Source organism: Haemaphysalis longicornis, unplaced genomic scaffold (assembly GCF_048455015.1).
Source record: "Haemaphysalis longicornis isolate Haplotype H1 unplaced genomic scaffold, Haemaphysalis longicornis Haplotype H1 scaffold_3, whole genome shotgun sequence".
Lineage (NCBI taxonomy): Eukaryota > Metazoa > Arthropoda > Arachnida > Ixodida > Ixodidae > Haemaphysalis > Haemaphysalis longicornis.
The window spans coordinates 32,495,487-32,511,356 of record NW_027526335.1 but is presented as its reverse complement, the minus strand read 5'-3'; the positions used below and the strand labels follow the sequence as shown (position 1 = coordinate 32,511,356).

The 15,870-nt window shown below is 48.5% G+C and overlaps 1 protein-coding gene across 1 annotated transcript in view; it reads left to right on the top strand.

Annotated features, from left to right (window-relative positions):
- LOC144175184 (cell adhesion molecule Dscam2-like) overlaps positions 1 to 15,870 on the top strand; it is a 97,378-nt gene that overhangs the window by 36,784 nt on the left and 44,724 nt on the right. Inside the window, exons 10-11 of the mRNA XM_077704287.1 lie at positions 11,157 to 11,330; positions 13,723 to 13,870. Coding sequence (XP_077560413.1) covers positions 11,157 to 11,330; positions 13,723 to 13,870 — 322 coding nt within the window. The remainder of the gene's footprint in view (positions 1 to 11,156; positions 11,331 to 13,722; positions 13,871 to 15,870) is intronic.

Below are 15,870 nucleotides of genomic sequence, written 5' to 3'. Positions count from 1 at the left end.
AAGACAAGTACCCTTGTCGAAGCGGGTATGTATGTATGTGTATATATATACAGGGTGATCAAAGTTAAGTCGACAGGTTTTTCTAAAATTAGCCGCTTAGGAGGAGGAGGAATGACTTTGATGATGAGGCGAAGTCAGCCTGGCAGCTAGCTTGGCTTGCTACTTCACATGAGCATGAGAGGTGCGAAAGTGAGAGGAAGCGAAGACAAAAAAACCCATACAGACACTACAAACACAAATAAGCACACACAAACTGACAGATGCAGGATAGCGCGCACAGCACACGCACGGTGATATAGTTAAGGCAAACGTTCATAGGATTTCATTCAGGCCGGAGTGACGGAGAAATGACACCAAGGCCCGTGTACTCCGTGTTGCCGCTGCAGTTGACTGCCATGGGCCAATGGCGTCGCAAAGTTTCAGTGGTGCATCAGCACGCAGTCCCAAGTCGTCTTCAAGGTTAGCCGCGGGGTGTCGTAACGGGGACACACACACAGTACATGTTCTATGTCCTCACGAACACTGCATACGTGAGAAGTGAGGGGAGGCAACTCGGTGCATCTTGTACAGGTAGTGGCCGGTAGAAGCGACGTTGAGGCGGATGCGGTGAACAACTGCTTCGTCGCGCTTTCCCAGGCCACACAACGCTCGGAAATTGCAGGCGGGATCAATTCTGTACAACGGCTGATAATTGTTTGATCCATCCGTCCATATTGAGAATTGTAACTGCCGCGCCGCGGAGTACGCAAGTATCGCGGCGTCACGTCGAGAGAAAGGAATCGGGATGATGACCTGAGATTGGGTGTGGGCCGCGCAAGCTGTTTCGTCGGCCAACACATTCCCATTCACCCCACAATGTCCAGGTAGTCACTGTAACACTACCTCCTGAAGCAAGCTGGCAGACTGGGTAGGCAGGGTGTGTATTTCGTGGGCCAGTTGTTCGCGCGGAAATGATGCCAGTTGTTAAAGCGCCGCCCGTGAATCTGTGAAAATCATCCACACAGAAGGTTCTCGCCCAATAATGTACTGCAAAGCGGAGCGCAAGGCAGCAAGCTCTGAGGTTGTCGATGTTGTTTTGTGGCTTAACCTGGCCGCAATTGTGGTCCGCGTCGATGGAACCCAGATTCCAATCGCAGATGAAGTGTCCGTTACGGATGCATCGGTGTAGATAGTCTTGTGGTTACGGTAACAATTCCACATGTGCTCTAGAGTGAAGTACTTTAGAGCTGGAATTGGCAACCTTGACTTATTGCTGATGCCCGGTACTGGGGTGACAATTCGCCAGGAGTAGTACATCCAGGACGGGAGGTGAAGCGGCGCAGGGTACTTCTGACACAAGGGTGGTAGAGTGTCTTGCACCTCTAAGGCGGAGCTAGAGCTCAGCGGATGTCCATGGGCGCTAGTCGCCAGCCGCAGATGTAGGCGAAGCTGCTCCTCTTTCACCAGTACACTGGGTAAGAAGCGCCTAGACTCTCGTATGGTCCCCAGCGTAGAAGTTGTCTTCGGAAGGCCAAGACAAAACCGCAGAGCTCGGGCCTGCATACTTTCTAACAGCCTTGTGTTGGCCTTGGAAAGAGGGCCGAGTGCTGGGAGGCTGTATCGAAGCAGTCCTTCGCAGAGTGCTGTGTAGAGACGTAGGAGGGGCCCAATAGAGCAGCCTCCTGAGCGGCTTATCAGCATGCGTAACACCTGAGCAAAGGAGGCCAGCTTACCCTTTAGGAGACGAACGGGAAGGACCACGTCAGCGACCTGTCAAGGGTTACGCCCAGGAATCGGTGAGAGTCCACGAAGGGTATAGCCACCCCTGCCGCTGAAAGATAATAGCTGGAGACATCACACCTCGTGAAGGCTATTGCCGCACATTTCCTAGCCGAGATTTCGAGGCCGCGTCTGGTCAAGAAGTCCGCTATTGAATTGACGGCTTTTTGAAGGCGAGCTCGTAAAACTCGCCTGTTCAGGCCAGAGCTCACGATACAGATGTCATCGGCATAAAGCGATATTTCAACAGTGTGAGGCACGCACTTCTCAATTCCAATGAGGCTGATATTAAATAGAGTTGCGCCCTGTGGCACGCCTGGCGTGACATTGTGAGAGGCTTTGTCACCGTCCTTCGTGGACATAAAGGCGGATCTGTCAGACAGATAATCACATATCCACGCGTACATGCGACCTCCGATGCCTACCGACCTTAATGCAGATCCTGTTGCCTCATGTGCCACACAGTCACACGCTGCTTTAATGTCGATGAACACTGCTAGGGTGATGCGACGCTGGGCTTTTGCACTCTTTATGTCATTGACAAGGGCAAGCACGTTGTCGATGCTGCTGCGAGACTGTCTGAAACCAGTCATCTGTGGGGTATACACGTTCCGCTTTGTCAAGTCCCATTCTAGCCGACCAAGGACCATTTTCTCTATCAGCTTCCCCACGCAGCTCAGGAGTGCAATGGGCCAGTAAGATTCAATTTCCGTAGGGATTTTGCCGGGTTTGAGTACAGGAACAAGGCGACCGCGTTTCCAGCCGGGTTCGAGGCAGCCCATTTCCCAGCTGTGGTTGTATGTGCCGCAAAGGAAGCTCTTAGCTCTGTCTGCAAGGTGCGACAAAGCTGCTTAGCTGATGCCATCTGACCCGGGGCAGAAGCCCTGTTTACGGAAGACAAGGCAGCAAGTAGTTCTGCGGTGGTGAATGGTTTGTCCATAACGGTCAGATTTGTAGAGGGCAGAGAGACAGCTGTCAGGCTGGCAGGTAAGATTGGAGCCGACAAGGCTGTGACCTTGGCGCGGAAATCTTCTGCGACGTCTAGATTACGACGGTTCTGTCGAAAAACGATAGAGTAGAAAGGGTGCAGAGCAGTAGGCGGTGCCCGTAGGCCACGTACCAAGCTCCAAATCCTCGTGAGAGGTTTTCCCGGGTCTAGTTTTGAGCAGAAAGACTGCCATTCCCGCTGAGCCAATTTCTTCATATGTCGCTATACGTGCCTCTGTGCGCGTCTAGTGGCATGTATATCTTCGGATATTCGCGTTTTGCGAGCACGCCTTTCAGCCCTGCTACGCACCGCGCGGAGCCTTTGATACTCCGCATCGGCCAAAGAGAACCTTGAGGGTAGACGGAAAAACTTCATACAGGAACCTTTCACCCATGTCATGGCGTCTATTAGGTCGCTCTACGACCCCAAGTTCCCATCGAGCTCCTCAATCATCATCATCATCATCATCATCATCAGCCTATCTACGCCCACTGCAGGGCAAAGGCCTCTCCCATTATTCTCCAATTACCTCGGTCCTGTGCCAACTGTGACCAATTTATCCCCGAAAACTTCTTTATCTCATCTGCCCATCTAACTTTCTGCCGCCCCCTGCAACGCTTGCCTTCTCTAAGGATCCACTCTGTTACCCTTAATGACCAGCGGTTATCTTGCCTTCGCATTACATGCCCTGCCCATGTCCATTTCATTTTCTTAATCTCTACTAATATGTCCTTAACACGTGTTTGTTCCCTGACCCACTCCGCTCTCTTCTTGTCCCTTAATGTGACACCTATCATTTTCCGCTCCATTGCACGCCGAGTCGTTCTCAATTTACGTTGAACCCTCTTAGTGAGCCTCCAGGTTTCTGCTCCTCAATAAGAGAAGAGTATACAGACCAGTCCGGGCAACGAATTTCTCGATTCAATGGCCCTCCGCATAGACCATCAAGCAAGATATATGTAGGCAGGTGATCGCTTCCATGTGACTCCATGTCGACGTACAACTGGCCCCTGCATGACAGACCGAGAGAGACCATGGTGACCTCGAGTTTGCTCGATACGGCGCACCTGCTAAACGTGGGTTCACCGGTATTAATCACAGTCAAACCATTACGGCTAGCCGCGTCGAAGAGGCGCCTGCCTCTCACTGTGGTCTTAAAGCTGCCCCAGGAGGGGTGGTGCGCGTTAAAATCTCCAGTTGACACGTGCGGTGGCGGAGACAATCCACGTTAAATGCAGCATCAGGTGGAATGTATGCCGTGATAAGGGTAAACCGCTGCGCATAACTTTTAATAGTCGCTGTGACATATTCCTTTGTATCTTCAGGAGGCAAGGTTCTCCATGTACGTCAGGTCGTTCCTGATAGCGAGCAGAACTCTTGAAAGAGCCTCACCTGCTCTAGACTGCAGAACAGTGTAGCCAGAGAGACGAATGTTTGCGCGTAACCGCGACTCTGATATTGCGATGATTGGAAAGCGGTGCTGCTGTATGAACCGTCGGAAGTTCGGAAGGCGGCTCTGAAGAACGCAAGCGTTCCATTGAAACACAGTGGCCTTGTTCCGTATCTACAGAGTTTTTGGCGCCACAGCTCATATCTCCATGGCATGAGGAGAGGCAATACAAGGTCAATGACTGTGCCTATGCCCTTGGCCACCGGAGATGAGAGCGGAGCCAGGAAAACTCGAATGGCCTCCACAACTGAAACGATGAGTGCCCAAATGTTCCCAGAGTTTTGGTGAACACGGCGCCTGGGCTTGATCTGGTTTGCCTGCTGACCGGAAGACCCCGCTGGCGCTGTCACACTCGACGACGCAGCTGCAGGCGCTGTCACGCTTGAGGATGCAGCTGCAGGTGCAGGCAATGACTCCGGCGTCTCCATGGATGCAGACTCGGATGACGGCGTGGGTGTCGCTGTAGTGGGCGCCGCAGGTTTCCCGGGTCCGCAAGCAGGTAGAGGCGGGAAGTCATCGTCGAAGCTTGCATCTAAAGTGTTGGAGACTGGCGCTTGCCTTTTGGCGGCCTTCTGGGTTTTTGAAGAGGACTTCTTCCAAGCAGCACCTTTCTGCCGCTGCTCATTCAGGGGCGCCTTAGCTGACTTGTAGTCATTGTTTTTGTCACCCTTGAGCTTGTGATTGACCTTCTCTTTCCGAAGGACTGGACAGCGGGCAAACGTCGACTCGTGACTGTTCCCACAGTTCGAGCACCGAATATTATCAGCATCACGCGCAGAGCTTTCGTGATAGCCACCGCACCGAGCACAGCGGCTTGGAAGTCTACCCATGGTTGCCACGTGGCCAAAACGCTGGCACTTGGTACATTGCCTGGGCGTCTCAACATAAGGATATACGCGTTAACGCGTGTAGCCCAGAAAAACTTGTTCAGGCGCTGTTTCAGTGGCAAATACAATCCGCACGCTCTTTGATAACCTGCCTAGATGGCGCACAAATTTGACTGGTGTCTCCTGACGTAAAGCTACAAGGATTTCAGGGTCAGACAGTTCAACTGGAACATCCCTGATCACTCCTGCTCCGCACTCACTCGAGCGAGGCTCGTACGCCTGGACAGGGATGCCCTGAATGGTTTTTATTTTCAGGGGACGTCAGTGTTGCGCGTGTCCACTGCAAGAAGATTCAGCCGATAGTTTTGCCTTACTGGAAGGACTCCATCTGGAGCCATAGACTAAAGGCCACTTTTCAGAGCGAGCGGGTTGAAACGGGTAATGACGCTCTCCACCTTTGTCGGTTTGAGAATTAATATACTACATGCCCATGCTTCGGAAATTGAATGATAGGCTGGCAACTGAGAGTCAGATGCTGTTTCTTAGAGCCACGGCGCCATTTAGGGGGCATCACGGTCTGGAAATTTTCTTGTTCGTCCGTGCTCCTCGAGTTTTCTTGAGCAAAGATTATTGTGGCAGAGGTTGCGTCTGTCATGTCTGAGAAGGCATCCTCATCGTCCGGCAGTGGTTGATCAGACTGGCAAGGAGATGAGAGGGGACTTGTCTGACCAGCTGGTATCGGCAGCGATTTCAATGAGGAGTCGTTAGAAGCGTCTCCAGAGGTGTTAGGAGCGTCTCCAGATGCCGTCGCGGAGGTTGCCTGATGAGATGGGTTCATCTCCAAGTGACCGGTAGCAGCCCCTGGAACGGGGGCAGAGAGGTGACATCCAGACGTGGCACCCGGCAGCATACTGAGGCGAGCCCGGCGGCAGCACTGGCGGGGCTGCGCCCGCCGCAGGAAGCATGTCCTTGGGTGATGTCACGTACTAAATTCGACACGCAAAACGTCAAAGCTTATTTAAAATAAACTGCAGGGAGAGACAAGCGCAGCCGCCCGAACGCGTCTTCTTCCTCTTCTTCCTAGGCGCTTAGATTTACCTGAAGACCAGATCTACATTTCATTTCATTTTTCATTTCATTTATTTTCCAGAACAACCTCTGGATGGTCTCCAGGGCTATAAGCTGCGAGCTGCAGCTTGACTAGGCCCAGCAGCCGTTGTACATAACAACAACAATGTGCAAGAAAACGACAAACAACGAAACCGCAAAAAGTAGCTCTTTCAGCTATGAAAAACAAACGTATAATACAGGTTGTACAAATGAAATAAATAATACAAGGTGTACAAATGATACAATTATCGTATAGAAATTGTAAAAAGTTGCGCAGACAAAAATAGAAACTGCAGAAATAATTCGTGTGTACAATATCGCAGGACATGCAGTATACAGATGAACGTAGAATACATTGCAAAGGAAACTGTACCGGAATCATAACACAATTTCAGTCACTTTTATATACACGATAACAAAAGATACCACACAAAACACGAAAAATTTTACATGTACACATTCTTCGCACTCATAAGAATTTGTATCTTGCATACGTTTCCACCACCTGCATTCATTTCTGTAATTTAATTATGTACACTCACGTTGATAAAATACTCCCGTAATTTTTTTTAGAATTGTAATGGCTGTATCTTTGAATTTATTAAGTATCACGGGTAAATTGTGTTTTAGCGACTGTAACTTATGTTATGTACCCACATGGACACAGAATGAGGGGGTAATTATTGATGCCGGTGGCTAGTTCACTAAAATTCAATAATTAACGTTTGAGTGGCTGCAGTTGGGAGGCATGTTTACACAGAAAAGTTAGACGCAATCGTGTTTCGACTCAGTTTTATTTGGCAGAATTCTTCTAGCGCATCTGCACTCGGAAATATCGAACTGCGAAGTTTAATTGCCGTTCGCATGATTGCGCATGCAAGACAGTGAAGACCTCCGCAAAGCTCCTCCCTTTTGTGACGTGCCTGTTGTGTACGGTGTTTAGTTTCACAACGGGTTGGAGGCAAAGGAAAATGTGATAATGGCATCCTTTCAGCCTTGGCTCGCGTTATCGCAATCTGCAGTACTGGGAACCGCTATCGAAACACAGAACAAAGGGGAGCAGATTTGCGCCGGTCTTCACTGTATTGCATGCGTAATCATGCTAACGGCAATTAAACTTTTCAGTGCGTTATCTCGGAGTAGGAATGCTCTGGAAGAATTCTTCCAAATGAAACTGCGTAGATTCACGATCCCACTTAACTTTTGTATGTAAACATGCCTGCTTAAAGCAAGCACTAAAAGGTTAATTATTCAATTTTAGTTAATTAAGCCACTGACATCAATAGTTACGACCTTATTCAGTGTCTCCCAGGACGCGTAAACTCGCTGTAGAGGGTGTGTTCACGTAAATCTACGCGCCTAATTTAAAAAACCTGTCGACTTAATTTTTATCACCCTGTATGTGTATATATGCATATATATATATATATATATATATATATATATATATATATATATATATATATATATATATATATATATATAGTCGATCCCGTATATATCGAACTCTAAGGGAATCGCGAAGTAGTTCGATATATCGATAATCCGATGTATAAAACATTTTCTTTTTTTCTTTTGCATAGGATTTCCAAGAGGATGTTTGGACTCTTCGATAAATGCAATAATTCGATATATCTGGGATCGACTGTATATATATCCTCTTCAGTCCCAAGAATTCACGAATACAAAAATCTTTTGTAACACACTTTTATTCGGTTCATTATTCATAGAAATAAACGCAAAAAAAATTACAATGACAAAAAAGCAATCGAAAGTAATGAAATTTGATGGTACCGCTTGCCCTGTGGACGCATTCGAGCGGTCGCGCGTTGAAAGCCATTTTTGCCGCCTGGCTCTTCAGAAATGCCTGTACACATCGCGCAACCTGGGGGGGCTTAGTGAAAGCAAGGCCTGCTTTTTGCGGGGAAGCAACTTTTGACGCGCGAATTTGGAATGGGGGAAATCTATAGCCTTTATGGTTGTGGTACCTATTTGGGTACCTCAGGACTGAGGAGGATACATGTATATACATGTATATATTGAACAGCTTAGTGCTACCCGGTGCAAAAACAGCAGCGAACTCTGTTGGCATGTAAAACTGTTAGACTTCAGCTGGTAGACGAACACCAGCTTCTTGTGGTCGACCAAGTCCTAGTGCTTGCTGTATGAGTAATTAATTGACGAATTAAGATTGCTGAGTGCGTCCCCAGCATGCACCGCAAGTGGCACGACGGGTGGCACCCCCTATGCGTCCCTTAAAGTACTAAGTCAGAAGCGTGGTAGAATGTCGTTGCTGTTTATGCGAAAGAACTTCGTCCCTTCCCAGCCCAAACCTGTTTTACGCATAACGTACTGAACAGCCTTGTGCACTTAGAAGTTCACACTCCTGCCAGCCTTTCATTCCGTCGGCATTTTTTTAACCATTAATAAAAAAACTTATAGGGTTGCTTCCCGGCTTGTAGTTGCCTATACGGGTGGATATGTTGTGTTTGACACAACAAGTGCGTTTGTGTTCGTTCCAAATACTTGATCACAACGAAGAAAAACCCTCAGGCTGCAATTTCATATCGCGCAATAATTTTGCCTTTGGAACTTGACTGCACCTGTCCTGTATTACTCCCACGCAGCTTCTTAGTTTAACTGTCTGTAGCATCAGCATGAACTCATCGATAGCATCTCTGGCTCAATAATCGCGATAAGAAAAAATAAAGGCGCATCTAAGTAAAAATCTCTGCATAAGTTACTGTTGATATGAGGTGGCATTTAAGAGCCTGACAGGTGATAAAATGCACGACACTGCTGACGAGGACGTCACGTGTGGTAATCCAAATTTTGGATTATTACAAACCCATCTGAGCATGATCCGGTACTTTATGTGAAACTAATGTAGCTAAGCCAGATGGCAAGTTGGACTAGTTGGTGCAGATTCATTGTGAAAAACAGCGCAAGAAACACAAGGACAAAAGAAAAAGTGACGACACACAGCGCTGTACGTCATCCCCTTTTCTTTTGTCCCTGTGTTTCTTGCGTTGTTTTTCACCATGAATCTGTAGCTACGCCACCTTAGGTAAATGGCGCGTGGGGTACAAAATGTACCGCACGCGGCACACCACACCTGCGGCGATTATCAATCGGCGCATCACGATTTCCACTATTGTTTTTGTCTCAGCAAGTTTTTTGTCATTATTTTAGTCGGGTCACGCGTATTAAGACATCCCGTATGCTATGTAGTGCATGCTGCAAGTAGTTCGACCCATACGTATGCACGATGAGATAAACTCTGCAAGTAGAACGACCCAACACCTCAGTTATTTCGACTATATAAATAACCATCGCAGTTATAATGGGCGCAGATGAGCAATCAATTTCATATAGCTGCTTCATTCATAGCTTCTATCGGATTCATTCGGTACCGCGAAGCTTACGAAGTGCACTTGAAGTTTGGCGGTGCTGGGCTATCTCACGTGCTGTACGTCAGATGGCGCCGCGGACGCGTCGCAAGGCAAACTGGAATAAATATTAATCGCGTTCAACGGCTGCTCATGAGGCACCGCTTCAGCAGGGACAGGTGTTTTTATCCTGTCTTGAAGTCGTACACTGTTAGAGGTGTACTCCTGTGCCCTGTGCAAAAGATTACAAGTGTATACTTCCATGTGGACACTCTAAAAAACTGCATGCTTGCCCTGCCACCTCGCACACGCGCTTAAAATGAAGTTGCTTGATAGTTCTTTAGACATTCAAAAGGCGGCGCTAGTAATCTGTGCATTTAAGTCCCTCAGTACCCTCAGTGCGACACCCGCAAATTCAAAAATGGCGGGCACTATTCAAAACAGTTTTGTAGTTTTAATTTTATAGGCGTGTATAAGAGGGGGTGGAGGTTGTAGGTTTGTGTGGCAATTCAGGGTGTTTGCTAGGCTACGTGTTGTAATAGCCTCTCTGGAAATCGGGGTTTGATCCTGCGGGTTCACACAAGTACGCTGTGTGTTAGTCCCCTATGCCATTTGAAGAGTGAACAAGTCTGTGCGTTAACTCGCACAATGACCTGACTGCAATTATTGCAGACGCTCTTACGCTAGCTAGCCCGTACCTTTAATATATGTGGGTATTAGCGGTTTTTATTCTCGTTTCCTCTTCCCCTTCTCTGTTTCATCTCTTCGTTTTCTCCCTACCGGCGTCTATACCTTTCCGTTATCCTATGAAGGCACGTCTCCATGGGCCTATATCCAGGCGCCAGCGTATCAGTCCCCCTGTTGTCGCCACGTGTAGTGCTTCACGGCAACTACTAGCAGTAGCACAGCAGACAAGTGCCTATTGTTTTGGAGGCATCTGCCCTGACGAGGGGTCTTTTTCACATTGACTGTAACAACATGGAAGTGGATACGCAATTAGCGCAGTGGCAGCCGTTTATTGGTTCAGATGAGTTCCAGCCCCACAATTAAGAAAGTCCCGAAACAAATAGCGGTGCCTCCGGAGACAACTGGCGAGCTCCTGTGCCAGAGCCCTCACCCCCTGTGGCACCTACACGGCGTAGTGGCAGCTGAAACCTTGTACTCAATGCTTTTTGCGGCCGTAACCAAATGCTATTTCATAATATTAATGTTAGCTAAATGAGAAATGAAAGAGAACAAGCAGTTTAACTGATGTCTGCTTTATTAGCCTGGCGGTGTTTAAAAATGTTCGAAGCCCAAAAATACATAATTGTCTGCAGGCACCGCGCAAGGTACGTGGCCAATTGATGCCGGAAAAAGTTATTTTTGTGGGCGTCCTGCAGCGGTCGGACATTGTGGAGGCTTGTATAGCAGTAAATGCGACAATGCCACATCGCCGAGCTTGTTTGCACACATCTATGCATCTTCAACCTAGAAAGCGCTACGTTGTGATACGCTACCTGCATCGTTACGAGAAACCATTACCGGAACTTACAGAGTTTGTCCCTGCTTGCGAGTTTCCGGGCCCTAACTGTGAGCATTGGGAATCTTCGTTAGCGTCCCTCCTTCTCATCCCCGATTTCCGAAACCCGCAGGAGGCGCGTCCGAGGGGTTCGTGACCATCCGCAGCAACGCCAAGTTGCAGGTTCTTGAGAATGGATCGCTGGTGCTGCAGCACGTGGACGCGTCGGACGCCGGGGTCTACCTCTGCCAGGCGACCAACGGCGTCGGACCGGAACTGACGCACGAGGCCAAGCTCGCCGTTTCCGGTGAGCGAGCACGCACGGCGCTGTGAGCGAACTTAACCCGACGGAGCTGCCCTGTGGCTCAACCCGTGGCTCAACTTCATCGTGTATCTGCACAGTTGCAAACACACTTTGCATAGAAGCCGGTGTTTAGAAATATTCCTCCCTCTCGGGTGGTTGCGCTAAACAAAGATTATCAATAAACTTCTCTCCCCCCCCCCCTCTCTCTCTATTCACGGGGAATCTCCTTCGATTATTTCAACACTTTATTGCCCTCAACTAAGGTTAACTAAGTGCAGTTAGGAACGATTCCTACATAATGTAAAGCGCAATACGACACTGAGGTTGAGGCAGGCACCCATGTCATGTCATCTGCTGTAAAGTCGTCTTTTCGGCCTGCGGATCATTCCTTGCAATGCTTTTTTTTATTTGCTTTGGGTAGTGTCTACGCACGTAGCCATAGTTAACACAAGCCGATCTTACCCTGTTCTGTTCATTTCCGGACATTACGGCGTCACTTCGGCCTTGAAAGGCTGTTCTTGTTATCAGACCTCACCGCCTGCTTACTTTCATTCGGCTTCTGATTATTATTTCCCGCAGTTGTTGAAACGCATTTGACAAGGACGAGTAAATTTGCATGACCGCCGCTTTGTTTAAAGAGTCCATTCAGACCAAATTCAAGTTTGTTTTACTGTGAAGATTTGGTGTGTTATGGTGCCCCCAGCGCTTGTCCAGCACCAAACGATGCTTTATTCACCTCGAAATTACACAATTTAAGCCATAATATTGATTCTCCCGCTGTTTTGTGCGTTTCGTGGCGTCCGCGATGGCGTATCTAGAGCAAGTACGAAAACGAACGTAAGTATGCGTACTTACGCTGCAGCGAACGGCGGAACGCCTTGTTTGCTGTCAGTCTTCCTAGATGGCGCCACCTAACCGCTCGGGACCGCTGCCCACCCTTGCTTAGTTTTTGACCGAATTTGTGCCTGGATAATGCTGATTACGGTTCATAGTTCTCGTTTCGGCAAACACAGAGCCGCAGAAGACAACATCGCTTATGCCAGTTGGCCAGTGTAGCTCAATGCATCGGTCGGCTCTGCAGCTATAACCGGCATACTGCGTGCAGTACGCACCAGCGCTTCTATGTTTACGTGCGCCTTCGTAACTTCTATTGTTCAGTTTAGCCCACCATTTTTACTGCTATAAAAAGAATAGGCATTGAATTTAAGGGCGAATAACACGTTCTGGAAGCTTATACGCCCGTTTAATTTGCGTTTAGTTTTGCTGGCCGCAGCCAATCGCACAGCTACACATAATACCTCATGGGTTCTATAGTTCATACCACAAGCTAGCTGCAGCACTGTGGAGGCTACATTGTTATCAATAGTGCGCCCAGTGAAGGCGCTTAACTCGCCGTGAAGGGGGTCCTGAAAGCACATTCCCTTCTCCCTTCTCGGCAGGTGGCACCGGAAGGCCCCGGCGCCTTTTGTCGCTTCCTTCGCGGTGAGTTAGGCGCCCTGAGGGGGACAACAATGTAGCCTCCACAGTGCTGCAGCTAGCTTATGGTACGAACTATAGCACTATAGTGTGGAAAATGAGCTAGTGGGTCGCATGACCATTCTGTTTTTTCATAATTATATAGCTTATTTGAGTGAAGTTTGCGTTAAAAGCTGTGTTAGTGTTTTTCTAACGAGGCAATCTTTCAAATGAACTAAACATTCATTTTGCCTGCATGGCCATTTTAATTTTATTGAAGTTTTATTTCGGCGTCACTATTAGTACTGTTCGTAGGCGCCCTTGGTGCGTGCCTACAGAAAAGTACTTTGGTGCTATTCCGCAACGTACCACGATTAACTACGGGGACCCGGCCGCGGCGGCCGCTTTTCTGATGGAGGCGATAAGCAAAAACGCCCGTGTGTACGAGATTTCAGCGCACGTTAAAGATCCCCAGGTGGTCAAAATTAATCCGGAGCCCTCCACTACGGCTCGCCTCATTGCCTGCGTTGCGTCGGTGCGTTAAACCCTACAATCAACCAACGACGGCGAGTTACGATTCCGACGTGCTCATCACAATTGCAACACATGCCGGCAACGTTTATTATGCTAATGAGGCCTTAACTAATGCGGTGAAATTTTTCATTTTTATTCTGACATTCTGAAAACCAGTGGTACAATGTTTCAACTTCCGCTATGTGAACATTTTAGTGAGAGAGCGAGTATTTCTACGAGCAGACGTAAACACAGATGTAGGGGCTGCAAACCAACTTCAAGATTTGACCTAGTTCTCGCTAGAATGCATTCCCATACACTGGAATGCGTAATCTGAGAACGAAACGTCAGAGCACTGAACTAGTCGACTTGGTTCCGTGTATCACTGAGCTCTTTTCATTCTTCTGCTCGCGCTCTGCCAACGCAGTCCCGGCCACATTTATCACAAGCTCCATGTCGGTGACCTCCCGGAAGGGCGATAAGGTCCACCTGCACTGCGACTCCATCGGGGACCCGCCGCTCAGCATCTCCTGGTATCGCGACAGCGCCCTGCTCGACATGGACAGGCACCCCAGGTAATCAGCGCCTAATGGCACGGACTGCCTGCGCCTGCATGGCGCGACACGGGCAGAGCGCGTCGTCGTCCGGGACACGCACGTGTACATACGCGGCCCTGTCACGGTTACGTGAAGCCGGCCGCAGCAGTCAACAGACGGCGCCACGTTTGTCTGCCCTTGCGCGACCTACACGACCGGCCTGCGCACTTCTTTCTCGGTCATTCGTCTGCCTACTCTGTTTCGTACGAGGATGAACACGGCCCAACTCGGCCAACTTTCTGTATTGTTACTTATGCGGCGTTTCTGTAGCTGCCACACTTGCCCAAGAGAGGTGACGCTCAGTACAACCGCGATGAAGTTTGCCGAGAGGAGATAGACGACTACACCTCGTCGGTTGTTCTGCCGTACACGCTCTTGGCCTGGGCGAAGCAAAACGAATGGGTCCCAACGAAAAACAACGCTGACTGCTGGCGCGGGGGCTATTCGTACATTCTGTATGTGGTCATTGCATCGCAGTCACGTTTCGCGACTTGTAAGCGTGATAAATGCTGTGATAAACTCCTAATTTAGTTTTTGTCAGAGTACACCGGAAAGAGCGTTGGGCTTATCTGAAATGATCGATTGTTGATGCAAGAATCCGTACTGTCTGGGGGAGTATATGTAGCTTCCTCTGCGCCCCGTATCGTGACTTCCAGAGAGTCTGCGCCCTGAATTTTGCATGCTGCTTATCGTTCCCTCTGGCAAACCTTGGAGCCTTAGGACGCGACCGACGCCGCAAAACAAAGTCTGTGACCGCTTTGTGATCTTCAACGTTTGCCACAACAAGGCGGCTTGTTTACGTTTCGTTCAAATGTAGGGCGCTTATGCGATACACCGGTTGTAAACAGGCGAAATTTCGTACTATGCGTTGATGCGCCGCGGAATGGGCGTCCCGACGTAATAACAGTTGAAAAAGATGAGGCGTCAGAGGCTTGATGTGGAGCAAAGTCGACTTCAAGGACATATTTAAATTATGTACACATACTTTGCCCTTCATTTTAAAGGGAAGGAACAGAACAGGACAAGATAACTTATTGCAATTTGTCTTGTTTTAAATTTCAATACAGGAAACGTTTAATTTATAGAAAAGTAACTGTTGGCACCGCCGCGGGTTTGAAAGACTTGCTGCCTGCTCAACGACCAGGTTTCCGCTTTAAGCAAGAATGGACTCGGATAGCACAGGACAGAAGCGGGTGAAGGTCAATGGGGGAGGACTTCGTCCTGCAGTGGACCTAAATAGGCTGTTGTTGTCGTTGTTGTTTTTGTTGTTGTTGTTCTTGTGGATGATGATGATGATTATGAGGAGGAGGAATGTTAGCGCTCACCGCAACGCCTGTAGTAACCATGACATCACGTTTTGGGAGCCATTATGTATGCTAATCGTACTGTTGGTGTAGCTGTTTTCCAGTTTCACCTAACTTCTTCCCTGATCTGCCCACGAGCTTCTGCCTTTCATCTTTTAGAGCACAAAGCTGTTTACAATAAAGCAACCTTGAAAACTCCGTAAAATATATTTTTATTCTCTCAGATATGCCGGCAGTTATTCAGAGACAACACGTGTGACGTGTGAGGAAGGGAAGCAAGGCTGAGGAGGCCGGATGTTCGTTCTTTCAGTTAAAGGAGCCATGAAGACAAAATACAAGTTGGGTTTATTAGAAAGACTGCTTAGTCCCGATAACAATGATACCAGTATCATCGCAATCTTCGAACAAATAACGGAGATATTAAAGAAAACGTGTGAAGCAGTCGCGACCCCCTAGCCAATTTCCCGCAACTTTTCTATGACGTCACGGAACCTTGTTTGTGCGATTGGCCACCGCCTAACTGACCTGTCGCGACGCCACATGACTGGACGTCTGTAATGGGTCCTCTAGTTCCATTTGACCGCATCACTTGAATGCTAACGTGCCGTTAACGCACTGAAAATTAATGTTTCATTGTTGGCCCGTATGACGTCATTGTTGCTCATAACACGTCAC